General features: G+C 37.7%; 1 protein-coding gene across 2 annotated transcripts in view; it reads right to left on the reverse strand.

The window, feature by feature from the left end:
- tmem132e (transmembrane protein 132E) overlaps window positions 1-13,887 on the reverse strand; it is a 337,170-nt gene that overhangs the window by 69,480 nt on the left and 253,803 nt on the right. The window contains exons 1-2 of one of the 2 annotated variants that reach the window (XM_042724908.1): window positions 11,635-12,301; window positions 9,784-10,711 (exon numbers count right to left, since the gene is read on the reverse strand). In XM_042724908.1, coding sequence (XP_042580842.1) covers window positions 9,784-10,711; window positions 11,635-11,704 — 998 coding nt within the window. In that variant the 5' untranslated portion in view covers window positions 11,705-12,301. Of the gene's footprint in view, window positions 1-9,783; window positions 10,712-11,634; window positions 12,302-13,887 lie in introns of those variants that run through there. The other variant, XM_042724909.1, reaches the window with a different exon arrangement.

The raw sequence follows: 13,887 nt of genomic DNA on the forward strand, positions 1-13,887 counted from the left end.
TCTTTACTAACATAAGCAAACACCTACCACAGGCTTTCTAATCAACATGCCCTTTCGACAAGCACTACAGCAGAAGAAAAAAAAGAAAAGAAAAAAAAATCCACTGTGTGACCTTTTAGTCTTTGATAATTGGCTAATAAAGAGACCACCTCAGAGACATGTATGAATATCCAACCATCTCGGCTCAATGACATCCATCTATATCACACAGCAGAGAGCATTTATCACACAGGCGATTCTAATGCACCAATAAGGGGGCCCAAGTTCAAGAGTGTCATCAGCACAGGCATGTAACAGGAGATCTCTATATATTTGCATTCATTTTTATACTCTGTGCCAGCACTAGGAGGGAAAATGCATTTATAATGTCACCTTTAGCATGCATCCACCCCCGTCTGATATAAGCATATACCCACACACACACACACACACACACACACACACACACACACACACACACACACACACACACACACACACACACACCACTGCTCGCCGGCACAGTCTAGTATTCATATAAGATAATGAATTTGTGGGATCTATCTGCTAGTACATGTAATGATTTGGACTCTCAGCCAATGAGCAATTCTTCTTGGCACTGCATGCAACATTGCATGCCATTGTTTGTGTCAACAGAACAGTGCCATGGAATAGAGGATAAATTATAAGCACAATTTTATGTAATTTGTGTGACAGCAAAATGAGTTTGAATAGGTGATAAAATGACTGGAAGTATTTTGTAACAGCACCCAGAAATTTGCGCCTTAGATCCTCCTGAGATATTGAAGAAAAAACAATTGTTGTAAAGACATGGGAGGCACAGACCTCTTCTTCTAGTGTGAAGAAGGGGGTTTGGGGGCTTAGAAGGCTTCTTTTGAGATTGTATTGATCTGCACAAAAACGCAAGATCAAAAACATGAAAATGAAATAGCTTCAGGGAGCTTAAGAAACCAGTCGATAGAAAACACCCAGGCAAAAATGGGTTGAAACTGCCTATTGTACTCAGAGTCCCTCTTGCTGCGGTAATGGTAGATGATGTTGAGCAGCTACCAGGAGTGGGAGGGGACAGTGCTGTCCCTTCTCTGCTGGGAGCCAAAGACTTCTGCATGATAGACAGGCTGTGATTGTTGTAAAATGTGGATGGTTTGGGAAAAAATGGTGAATAAGCTTTGCTAAACCACTCATTTACCATTCATGTTTTCCCAGATGGTTGCATAAAGGTATTTTCATTAGTTTTTCAAGACAGTTTTATGATGTTGCTAAAACTGTAAAAAAAAAATTATTGAAGTAAAAATATTGAATATATATATTATATATTATACAATAATAAGTTTAATAAATTGAAGTATTAAAATGACAAAAAACTACAACAAATATTCACAGAGACTAGTCCACATCATGACTTGATAAAGTCTACAGACCCAAATCCTGGGACATTCCGTACACTAGTAAATGTAATTTTTTGACTGAATTCTGTTATTTTTTTCCATCATTCTGAAACATGGAAATTATAGGGCCCTACCTTTTGAGAACGTATGTAAATTCTGACTGCATTCATGAAGGTTAACACTGAGCAATCACACACAATACAATATTTTTTAACAATAAATGTAAAAAATAAAATGACAGAAGCACTTAACAAAATTACTAAATGTTTAAAATTAAAACATATGAAAACATAAAAATAAAAGGTAAATATAATATAGTATAGAAAATATTATAAAAAATATATAATATAGTAATACAGTATATAAATAATACTAAAATGACAGTTTTGAAATGATTGACTATTTGGGAAGCTACACTGATAGAATAGAAAACGAGTCTTCTTTGCAAAGTCATCTTTAGAGTAGAGGTTAATGTGTGCTGTTGTGTGCCCTTGGTGCATTAATTAAAGGGTGTTCATTAACAGACTTAGGCCCTGTCCCACATCCCTAAGTTCTCGTGGTCATGTTTTAGTGACTTAATGCTGCATAAACTGTTAGGTAGGTGTCTGCTGTGGAGCCAGCATCAGCAAAAGGTTACATCAAAGGCACATAGTGGCCACAATGGGGTGCTTATGAGCACCCTTCTGAAACTTAAAATGTCAGATTGGACACCCTATGGTCTTGTGGACCTCAAGGACACAATGCAAAACAGCAAGCACACATCAAGTTGCAGCATTGGGCTGGTGGGGACACTCAAACAAACACAAATGTTTACCTACCAACCTTTATTACAGTTGCATGAATATTAAACTGGAAAAAGAAAAAGTTATATAACAGAATATGTACAGACTTTAACCTCAACCACAGTAGCTGTACGCATCACACTGTCAGAATGTAGCAGAGATGAATGGATTTCTTTAGTGATACTGAAACAATCAGCTACTGGCAGTACAAGACTAGATTTGTGTAATATCAATTTCATGACAGATTAACTAATTATTCAACAGGAAGTGTTCTTTAGGAAGGTTCGCAGTCAGAATAACAGCTTGATTGCAGTACATAAGCACATGCCAAAATTCACTGCAGAATTGAACTGTTTCTTTTTAGCTATAATGACTCTACTCTCTGGCAAGTTCCTTGGTAAGCTAAAGCTTTCAACAATATTTATTTAGGTCGATCTTTAAAGACCCCATTAAATTACTTGTAGAACGCAGTTCTATCCTGTGTTACCATATTTCCTGGAAGTTGGAGTAAAAAGAAACAGGAAGTTGGAGTGGAAGAAAAAAAATGCTGAATTGTAAAAAAACAAACAAACAAAAAAACAATAATAATAAAAAAAAATAAAAAAAAACGTATATAGGCTAATCTTCTCTCTCTCTCTCTCTCTCTCTCTCTCTCTCTATATATATATATATATATGGGAATATGCCTTCATTGAGATAACATCAAAGATAACCCACATGAGTTAAATACTACAAAATTCCCTTTTTAATTCAATCTTAAACCAGCCTAAGAATGTCTCACAGCATGGGCAAGCTGGCTTTTTTTTTCTTCTGTGTATTCCAGACTAGCTAAAAAGATGGGTTTTACTTCATTCTGTGTAAAACAGTGCAATTAGCATTAACCCTTTCCAAATGGCACAATTACTTGTTTCCTCGACCTCTGACTGTATGTGTTCATGGTCCACAAGACCATAGGGTGTAAAATTTGTCATTTTAAGATTTAGAAGGGTCCCTAAGAGTGACATGTTTGTGGCTGTTATACACAACAGTTTGTGTGCCAACAAAGTGTGGATAAGCTAAAAGCTTTGCTTTTGGCACTGAAGAAGTTCCTGCTGGTCACATGCACAGTATATTACAGTGCAATGTACACTATTTAAAAAAAAAAAAAAAATAAAAAAACCGAATCTAGCTAACTTTTATGTCTTTGGTTGTGTATCTGAGAAAACGGAAACTGTATTTGATCTGACTGTGATGTATTTGCATGAGGTCAATTTAAAAATCTGTTTCTGCATCATCACAACAGTCAAACATATGTTGGTTAGTGTGGTGAGAAGCGTTTAGCTTCTATCTTGTTCAGACTTAACCAAGCGGGGAAGAAAGTGTCGTAAATTTAGCGCAGTAAGATTTCAATTGACTTTGACAGAATGGTGCTGCATGACCAATTTGCTGTAATGATATAATCCTTGGCGGCACAGACGGCCATGTTTTATGAGCAAAAGATCTTGGCAAGTAAACCGTACTGATTTGCCAATACTGCTATTGCAAACATAAAATTAAGTGGCATCCTCAGGTGACAGCAGTTGTGTTGCTTTATACAAGTTTTATTTGAGCAAAGCTCTGAATTAATTTCTCTACAGACAACATTAGAATACCAAACACCAAGGTCTTGAAAATTGTTGCTTAAGTTAACATGCCCTTAAGCTCATTGAGTAATTTTATATGTGATATACAGTAAATCAGAAGGCCTTGGTATGATCTAAAGGAGAGTTAGGTAAATGCACCTGACCTTGTGTGCTGAATCTGTGTAAGTTTGGCGGTATGCAGGAGGTGGGACACTCAGCCTTTCCTCAAGTATGTGAAAAGAGAGGATGATGACTGCTTTTGACTGAAATCTGTCTGTTTTAGCACTTAAATTTATCTTCTGAAGGATAAGGCGCAGGAGAGAACAAGAGACCTTTCTCCTCCGAGTATAATAAATGTCATGTCGCATTTCAAACTGTCGATTAGCAGTTCCTAAATGTTACAGACAGTATTTAAAAAGTTCAATATATTTAGTTCTAACAAAATCATTGAAAAAAAAAAAAAAGTCTACAGGCAAAAAGACCTTTCATGTAAATGATTTCTTCTTCATTCTTCTTCCGTTAATTTAGCTTGTCTCATCGTAGTAATTGATGTTCTGTCAAATCTCTACAATCTCGTTGTTTCATTGTGAACACAGCGTTACTTATAAAGAAAATGAGGCAATAATCAAAAATGCTCCCCATCCCAATTTTTTTTAGTGAATTGGTTTGTTTGGATCAGAAAAATAATTTATTTTGAGTCCTTGCATGATATTGTATTCAATGAAACAGAAGCAGCGACAGATCTCTTATTCTATATTGTGATGAACAATTGAATATAATGGATTATGGAAAAAAAGAATGTAGGGCTGGGACTTGTTTCTATGTTGTTTCTTGACTAGATTTTGAAATTACAGATGTGTATGGGCTACGTTTAAGTGGACTAAATGTTTGCAGAAGCCCAATATATTGTATCTCTCCAGAGAGAAGTCTGCCATTTTCACCAGATGACGGAGTTTTCACATTTTGATCAAACAAGGTAAAACAAGCTAAAAAATAAAACATGCATGGATGAATCTTTTACAATTAGAACTATAACATGCATTTATAAAACAGATGAGAGGGTGAAATTCATTTCATGCCAATTAAAATTTTATGTGAAGCAACTTATTAGTATTTGATTTGTCAAGTTTCAGCCATTTTTGAGTTGGATAAATATTGCTCTGATTTATTTCATTACATGAAATGTATATATTTAAGTAGAATAAATAATTACTTAGAATAAATGCTTGTTTAAACAGCTTCAATATAGTGGTTAACAGCTTGAAAATGTAGCCAGCCACTTGCCTGTTGCTTAACCACTTTCAATTATGTGTAGCAAAGTCGCTTCCCCAGTGCTAATTATCTGTTGTTAAACGTTTCCTCATAAGGCACAAATAACCACAAGTTTGAGGTGAATGCTCGCACAGGTGGTGTGTTTAATTAAACTATTTTATGGAAGAAGTAAAAAACAAAGGGATGGCTATAAAAATGTGAGACCATGGGTGCGGTCAGCAGTGGACAATGTCAGTGGGCCTTGAAATGGAGCATTGTGGGTGCATTACTTCGTTGACGAGAGCGAGTGTGACGAGTCCAGATGTGGCTGACCAGCAGAGCATAGCAGCGTTGAGGTGACACCTCGTTGAGTCGCCCAATCAGACATGGCGACAGCAATGACACATCCTATAAGAAGCGTGGGGAGAATAGGGCTCACTGAACACAATGAGCTATAGAACATAATGCGATGATACACGACCTTCAGGCAATGTCGTTTTTTTTGAGAGGACTAAACCTTCCTTGGAGTAATTGGAATACATGTGCTTTCATAACCTTCACCCTCTGCTACAAACATCATGATAACTCATGGATTGTTTTGTGTCTTGCAGCCGCTCTCTAGTCTCTAATGGCATTCTTGTATACCTTTAAAAGTTACTGTCCTCTCATATATCGTTTATCTTGTCATAGATGGATGTGAGCTCTAGCTGAAACATGCGATCACTCTCCTCTCATTAGGATGCTGTGATACACAAATGTTAATGTTAATGTTAATCTCCATCATTTCTGGCATATTCAGACAATGGACGCCAGTTCTTGAATATAATTTATGAAATCTCTAAGAGGTAAGATAACAATGACAAAGACATACCGAAAACATTGTTTCATCCTCAGCATACTGCCATGATCAAATGACTATGATAACAGAATTCATTAACCCAATAAAGCCTACTGTATCTTATTTGATATGCAAATTTATGTGATCAAAACTTTGCTACAAAACCCACTGTACACTATTTACAACATGCCTTGTATTGTCTGATTGATAATCTATACTTTTTTTAGCATGCTAAGTGCCTTTAAGTAAAAGTATGTATTATGTTTAGTATGTATTGATGAACACTTACTAGATTGAAGCAACTTAGGTTTACTTAATGATATATAAAAAAAATCATGATAAATGTGAGTATCAAAAATAATACATCAGCCTTTTGAGGAACATTTATCTGTGCATTTCTCAATCATCATTGTATTGCAATGCATTACATGTTTTACACCCCATAATAACATAATTGAAATATCATCTTACTAAAACTATCATCTTACTATCATCTTACTATGTTATTATATGCATTTTATGCAAGTATTCTGTTATACTGTTATACAGATCTGACTGGCCTTACTTTTGGGCCATTTAAATATCAGCAACTGCATTAAATTGCATATTTTTGCTCTTTTTGGGCCTCTGAAGAATTTTGTATATCATGTTACATGAGCCATAAAAGCCTGATGTATCATTTAAAAGTTTTTGTTTAAATTTTTATTGTCTAAAGGTTCAATAACCTGTTCCATTTAAATTTTTCTGATTATCTTTCATATGCCAGGCCTTACAGTGTTGTATATGTATGCCAAGGATGAGTTGGGCAATCCTTTTGAACCATTTCGTTGCCATGAAGTGTTGATAAAGAAACAGCATGTTGTTTTTTCATTATTGCTTCACTGTTTGCTATCCAAATCTTTATGTGAAATTTGGATGCAATTTATTTTCATGGCTTGAAAAAAAGGTTAAAAACTAATGCAAATAGAGATCAGAACTTGACCTAGCATACAGACTTTGAATAAAAAGTGCAATCTGACTGCCACAATGCTTTGTTAAGGTGTTCAGAATGTTGCTATGCAGTTTCTAAGCTATTTTGAGTTGTTGCTGCTTAGTGGTTACTAAGGAGTATAGGGTTGTTGCTTGCTGGCTCAAATCGATGGAGTCCACCTAAGATCTCTTGTCTCTAAGATCTCGTCCTTAAATATGGACTTATTCAATGCATATTTAAGAGGTTGTTTTAACAATTTTATCATCTGCAAGCCGTAGAGATAAATAATAGCAACAGCTCTTCAGAACATGATTCATGTCTGTAGATTCACACCAATATGCTAACTTAATAATCACTAACTAACCATATTCTGATAACTACTCTGGCCAAGGAACAAGGAATAATGTGACAGGCCAACTATTCTATCTTTGTACAATTCAACAGCTCCACATTCAGCTTGAAAACATTATATTTAGAATTGTTTCATGACCTCTTGGGTAGGCATGTGATTGAATGTTGTCACAATTTTTTGCCTCACAACATCTGTTTGTCTGAATTGCTGGAAACCGATTGTACACATACTAATGTAGTCAATTTAATTTAAAAGACATTTAAATGCTAAAAAGATACTCACAACAATATTGTATTGCCTCAACAGCTCTGAAGTAGCCCCCTGGCAGACCCAAATATTGTGATTTTTTTTCTTTTTCTCAGTTGTTAGATGTACAACACACTGTTTTTCATGATCATTCTACAATGGTGAGCTGGTAATTTTTACTCTCTGATGACTAGGGGGTCGACACTGTCGACCCAAAATTTCATATTTCTCCATGATTAATCCCTTTAAGATGCAATCTCTATAAATAACAGATGAAAACAGTTGAAGGTCTTAAACTGTAGGAAAAATGAAAGGAACCTGATGGTGGGAAGAAATGTGAAGTGGGTGGCAACTTCAGCTGAGCTTAATTCATATTTAAAGAGTTCCTTTATTACATCTTTAATAGCCTTTTTTTTTTTTTTTTTTTTTTTTTTTTTGTATCCCTCAACTTTTGGCTCCCAGCACAGTTTAATTCACCTCCCATTGAGTTGACTGGCTCAGAGCTCTCAACTTCAGACTTTCATCTCCTTTCTTTTTGCCCGAGCTTTTATTGCTCTTCAGCTTTTCCTTGGAGAATTAATGCCCCCATATTGGACCACAAAAACTCCAATACGAGTGCATAAACGTATGAGGTCAGAGAGATTTACTATTTGGAATTTAATCTCATAGCAAACTGAAAAACTACTGCAGATGAACTTTCATTAAAGATATTATGTTGGCAAAAAGGTATTAAATCATTCCCTCATGACATGGAATAGAAATTAGGCAACTGCTTCTTTACAATATCAATCAAGTTGATGGCACTTTTTGCCAAAATGCCCCGGGATGAAGATAACTCTTCCAGATTTCACTTCCAAACTAAGGATAATTCTCTACATATGCCATAACCTTAAGAGGATTAGGTTTAGGAAATGGATCATGATGCTCGTAGTCACAAGCAGCAATGTACTCTGTCACTATCTGGAAACATCACTGTGATATGCCCACATCTGCTCTGTAATTTGAACAGGCTTTTATTTTAAAGGCTGTATGACATATAACATTGATTTATATGTCTTCAAAGGGAGAGCTGTTTGCACTCAATATTTTTTATCTCATTAAAAATGAGATAAAACACAAACAATTGAACGGCACTTTTGAAAAATCTGTTTAAATCATGTACAATCATATAAAAAGGAGCCAAATAAAAACTTTTAGATTTTCCCACATTTGTCACAATATTTAGACACTTTTGTTAAGAACATATCCAGATGAATATTATTTCAGCAAACTTCCTGTTATGAGACATTTTTGGTTGTTAAATAAATTAATAATATCTGACAGCGAATAGGGCATAGTGTGATGCTGCATCCACACCACTAGGTGTCAGTATGCCAAGACAATGCAATAAATAAAATGACAACTCTTCAGTACAGGTGCAATTCATAAAGTTTAACAATAATACAGCCTACATAAAACTATATAATACTGCACACACTGCAACATCTTCTGGCCCATAATGATTTCACAAAAAAAAATGGGTCCACTCTGTAGACACACAGACTAAAGTTCAGACTATGTCGGATAAAACTCAATGAACTATACTTGCTAAGGCTACACCACAGCTCTGCCTGCTTCTGTTCAGGTTAATGAGTTATTGAAGCCTAATTAATTCATGGAGAATTTCTAAACTGAAGTCTGTGCATTTCCATTACAATTAGAGGGACTCTGTTTATGAAGTGTTCCTTCGACATGCCTCAAAGAACAGCTAATATCCTACCTCCCCTCCCATTTCTCTCATCTAAGGGAAAAAAGGCTAATTGTTCTCCGCCTTCAAGGATTTAAAGAATATCTTTACTACACAAGAACCATAACCCTCTTATTCTGTTGACGATGGGAAATAAAATAAAACAAACAGGCCAGATGAGAAATATGCCTCATATCCCCTTGGCTCTAATTCGACAAGAACTGGGTCAAGCTCATGAGAAATTTAATTTGAACAGATGTCAATTAATACCCATTATGTCTTTACTTTGAAAAGCAGAATCCTTCTCACAATCTCCTAAAGCCTGGCACTCCACTAGAGATTTAGTTAGATCCTCTGTGACTTGTGTCTCGTCTTTTGGAAATCAGTTTTCACCTTGTAAGGAATCTGAGTCAATGAGATTTTTTTTCCAACTCTCTTGAGCTTGCAGAAATCGAGACAATGAATGACATAGGAATAAATCGTGACGTGGTGCATACATACTGCTATGCATAAATGGCAGTGCGTATGCAATACCTTATACTTAATAAGAAGAATTTGATTATTATTAGGTATAAGCCCTGCTAGGACACACCATGCATACGTGGATAAGAAATAAGAAAAGAACTTACTTGAGTGTAAACTGCTCCACAGTAGAATTTGGGACCAGGAGCAGGTAGATGTTGAGGGTCTCTCCTGGTTTTAATGGCCTCTCTGGTAGCCTCAGAAAGAGGTTCTTGTCAAGCTGTTTGTCTACCACCAGTTGTTCCTGACTGGTCTGGTACAAACTGATGCTCCCAATACGGAGAAGGGGTTGTTGGGATGAGCTCTCCCCTCTGGATGCCCCTCCTCGGCGTGGGTAACTCTCCCCACATTCATCATTGCTGTCTGGATCATGAAGGGTATAGTAAAGCTCTACTTGAAGGGTCTCTCCACTCAACTCAAGCCCATCTGTCCCTGAGGACTTTCTGCGACCCAATGGTGCTACATTAACATTAAACCAAGTGGAAGGGAGATCCAGTTGGGCCAAGCACTGCGCCAGAGTCCCTTGAAGCCTGCAAGAAGTTTTGATCTCCCGGACATCTCTAAAAGCATGCAGCCTCACACATGGAAGCTTGTCCTGAACCTTGAAGTCATCCCAGTCCCGTCCTGCGATATAGAACAGCACCTGAACTAGTGGGTTACTAGCAAAAACTCTAGACTGTACAATAAAAGCCCGGACCTTCCAGTTGACAGTCAGCCTTCCAGGAATGTCCAAAGGACTTGACGGCTGCAGTAGGTCCTTTGACAACGTCTGGTCTTGGGTGAAAGGTCCAAGTGAGATGTTGATTGCAGGCAGCTCCTTGGTCTGGAAGACCACAAAGCTTTCTGAACGCTGAAGAGGGTGTCCACGTTGGCTGCCATATGGTTGAACTCGGTTCTCTTGGAGAAAGAAGGCCAACTGTGTGTTGGAGAGCTTAAAGTTGGCAGGGAGGTAAACTTCTGGCGGGCTGGAGGTGGTACTAGGAACCGGGACACTGAAGAGGGCATCTGAACTGGTAGGAGAAACTTTACCAGCAACTGCGAAGACAAGAAAAAATACTGTTAAATATGCACTGTAAATAGATAGTATTAGCCAAGGATTGGAATAGCTAGCACATAGGTTTAAACTCAGTAGAGCAGATTCAAGAATTCAGGAACTCTAAAGTTCAAGGAACCTTGCTTAACACCGAACCTAAAGTGTGCACTTAAGTGGGAGCTCTATACAGCTTTAAAGTGAAAGATGCTTGAGTTACAGCGATGCAAGGGGCTCTTGATGGAAAACAACTAAAAAATTACAGGAAGCAATGCGCTGGCTTTATTACAGCATATTTTTGCATAAAAAAAGAATAAGAACTTTTCTGCATCTGCTGGTGGCAGATAAATATTCTCCAGTTTGCAAGAAAGTGAATGCTTGTTCTCCCTTTTATGCCTCGGGAGATCAGTTGGCTCCGACAATAGACAGTGATTAATTGCATGCAAGAGTGCGAGGTTTCAGATTAGATGGATTTGTATAAATTCAAATAATGAGCAATAAATTCATATAGTGAAAACAGTGGCTTCAAAGAGAGGACAGAGCTGGTCATCTTTAACAGAACTTCGCACTATTTGGAGTGAGTTGAGATATCGACTTGCATGCAACGGTTTGTCCGATAACATTGTACACAGAAGACATCATTGATCTCTATCTCTTGGGCTCCTAAGATTAACTACCTAAGACTAGATGCTCAATCGATTGTTGGGAAACTTCAATACACGATCATAATTTCCCTGTACTGGAGAGAAATGGAGACACCCGGAATGTAATATTTAAAGCAAAGTTGACTAATATAAAAATAAAAGTATAAATCTTTCAAAGCTATAAAAACCCCCAACTTGTATGGTAGAGTTACTGTATAAAAATAGACTTTTTTATGTTTTTGAGGCCACACATGCACTCTATTCAACTATAGAGTAAAACATACTTATCATAATGACAAGTCGAAATGAACAGAGAATCCATGGCAAATCCACTTGAACAAAAAAATGTCCCATATTTCACAAATGCTTTGCATTTAAACAGGGTACTTCACAACTTGAATCACTTCAAAGGTACACACACACACACACACACAAAGTATCCATGAAGCTGAAGCCGAACCGCAGAAAAATTTGATAGCTGCAGATCAAGCTCAGTTCAAGCTTTGAAAACCTGCTCAAAGTCTCCAGACTTGAAAGTACATGAATAGTATCCTCTCAGTAGTAATCCAACTGTATCCAGAACCTGCTCAAAGATCTGAGAGAGACTGATCACTTGCGCCTGTTGGGAGGCTCCGAAGGCACCTCCTGCCCTGCAGCATGATTGGAGTGAGTCCACACTAACATTCGCTCACTCCATCTATTCTCTGCAGTTCCTGTTTGAGTGTGACTCCTCCTAGCAGATCCCGTTCTCCTCTTACAGCCCGAGACAAAGCCTAGACACCGCCCTGTCTCACCACACCTCACCCCAAACTATAATAAACTCTTTAGCTCTCATTCACAGTCAGTGCAAAAGCACTCCTCCCAGGACACCACCGTGGCAGACTACAAACTACCCTATTACATTCATCTTCTCCCACTGGACGTGTTGAGGCAGACTCTGAATGTGTCTGTGTGAGGGAGAGTGTATTTGTTAGGGGGGCTGGGTTTGGGGGAGGGATGCATAGCTTGAGCGCCTTCAGGCAAAGAGTGGGGGATTAGTAGAAAGATCATTGACGAATTAGCTTTCCTCCTTTCCTCATCCAGCAGCCTCTGGAAAACACATTTGAATGGATATGGGGGATGGGGGTTTGAAGGTGGTGGGTCTTTTACCCTTCCAATTGTCCAGAGAGTTCTCGAGCGCTCAGAGAAGCTGGGACGATGCTCTGTGCCAAGCTACGCTACTACTACGACAAAAGAAAAGTCTACACAAAAATCAGCAAAATATCATTCACAACATTTCTGACCAGCGCATTCCTCAGTCAGAATGTGACTTATTGTGTGCCACTTTCTGTGATGCAAATGTCATCTTTGAGACTACTTTCAAGACAGGTTTCCTCCGCTCCATTACATTTCTGACGTTTATCATTGTGCTCATTCAACAGAGAGGCTCAGATTATAAAAGCCCGAAGATTGCGTTTCACTCAAGCTCAGAGGTTTGAACACCTTTTGGTGTGGCTGTGGACTGTGGAAATAGATATGAATAACTCTTAAAGGGATGAGCTAATGCCTCTTAAAGGCAATCCATTACAAACACATTAAACACCAAAGAGATCCTCTCAACTACTTTTTTTTTTCCTAGACACAGGCAGTCTAATGTATATATTTCAATAACATCAGATTATGTGCTTGCAGTACCCCTAGGGATAGACAATATGAGAGGTCACAGATTCAAATACATGATGCCCATCACTACATACGCTCTGCACTGTGTCAAAAAGAAGGCACATATGGGACTACAACATGACACCAAAAATCCACCCCGATCCCTCTTCCCAGCCCCTCTTATAGACCTCTGGGTGTAGTGGAGTGGCGACTGCTGTTGCTGATCTCAGTAACAGGATACATGTCTGTTGGTCAATGAGTGTGGCTCGATACAATCCTGGGGGCTTTCTGCAGCTTTTTAGCCACAGCCTTATGAGAGATAATGGAATCGTCATGTGTAATACGCTTTGAAATCCTGGAGTTTTAAATTTTAATTTAACTCGCGGTTACTGTCATTTTTCTCTGTAATCCCACATTTATTTATTTATTTATTTTTTGCCACATGGGCAATGTAAGATGCTGGAAGGAAAATAAGAAATTCCCCACAAGCATGCAAATTTCCTTTGAAATAATCTGTCTAGTGGGGCAATTGCTCTAGGAAATAATCCATGTGGCTTTTACTAAGAAAAAAAAAATGTGACAACAATAAGAATTAGAAAAGAAGTCCCCCACCCACGTGCACACATTATGAAAGTGTGTGTAACCTACATTTCCAATCTTGATGCTGTCATTTGTTTCAGAGTCTGTTAAAGTCTGAAAATGCTTAAATGGCATTGCATTTCCTGGTTTGAATTACTGAACAAATTGAACAGGGTAGTGTGTTAATTAATGAGCTGTACCTCAGAAACATCTCTATAAAGAGACAGGAGAAGTGCTAGTTGAATTGTTCCATTTGAATTATTGCATTCAAGTGTACCCAAAGGAAATGCGCAGAGAGGAAACTGAATGAAGAAGAG

This window comes from Cyprinus carpio, chromosome B5 (assembly GCF_018340385.1).
Source record: "Cyprinus carpio isolate SPL01 chromosome B5, ASM1834038v1, whole genome shotgun sequence".
In the NCBI taxonomy this organism is placed as follows: domain Eukaryota; kingdom Metazoa; phylum Chordata; class Actinopteri; order Cypriniformes; family Cyprinidae; genus Cyprinus; species Cyprinus carpio.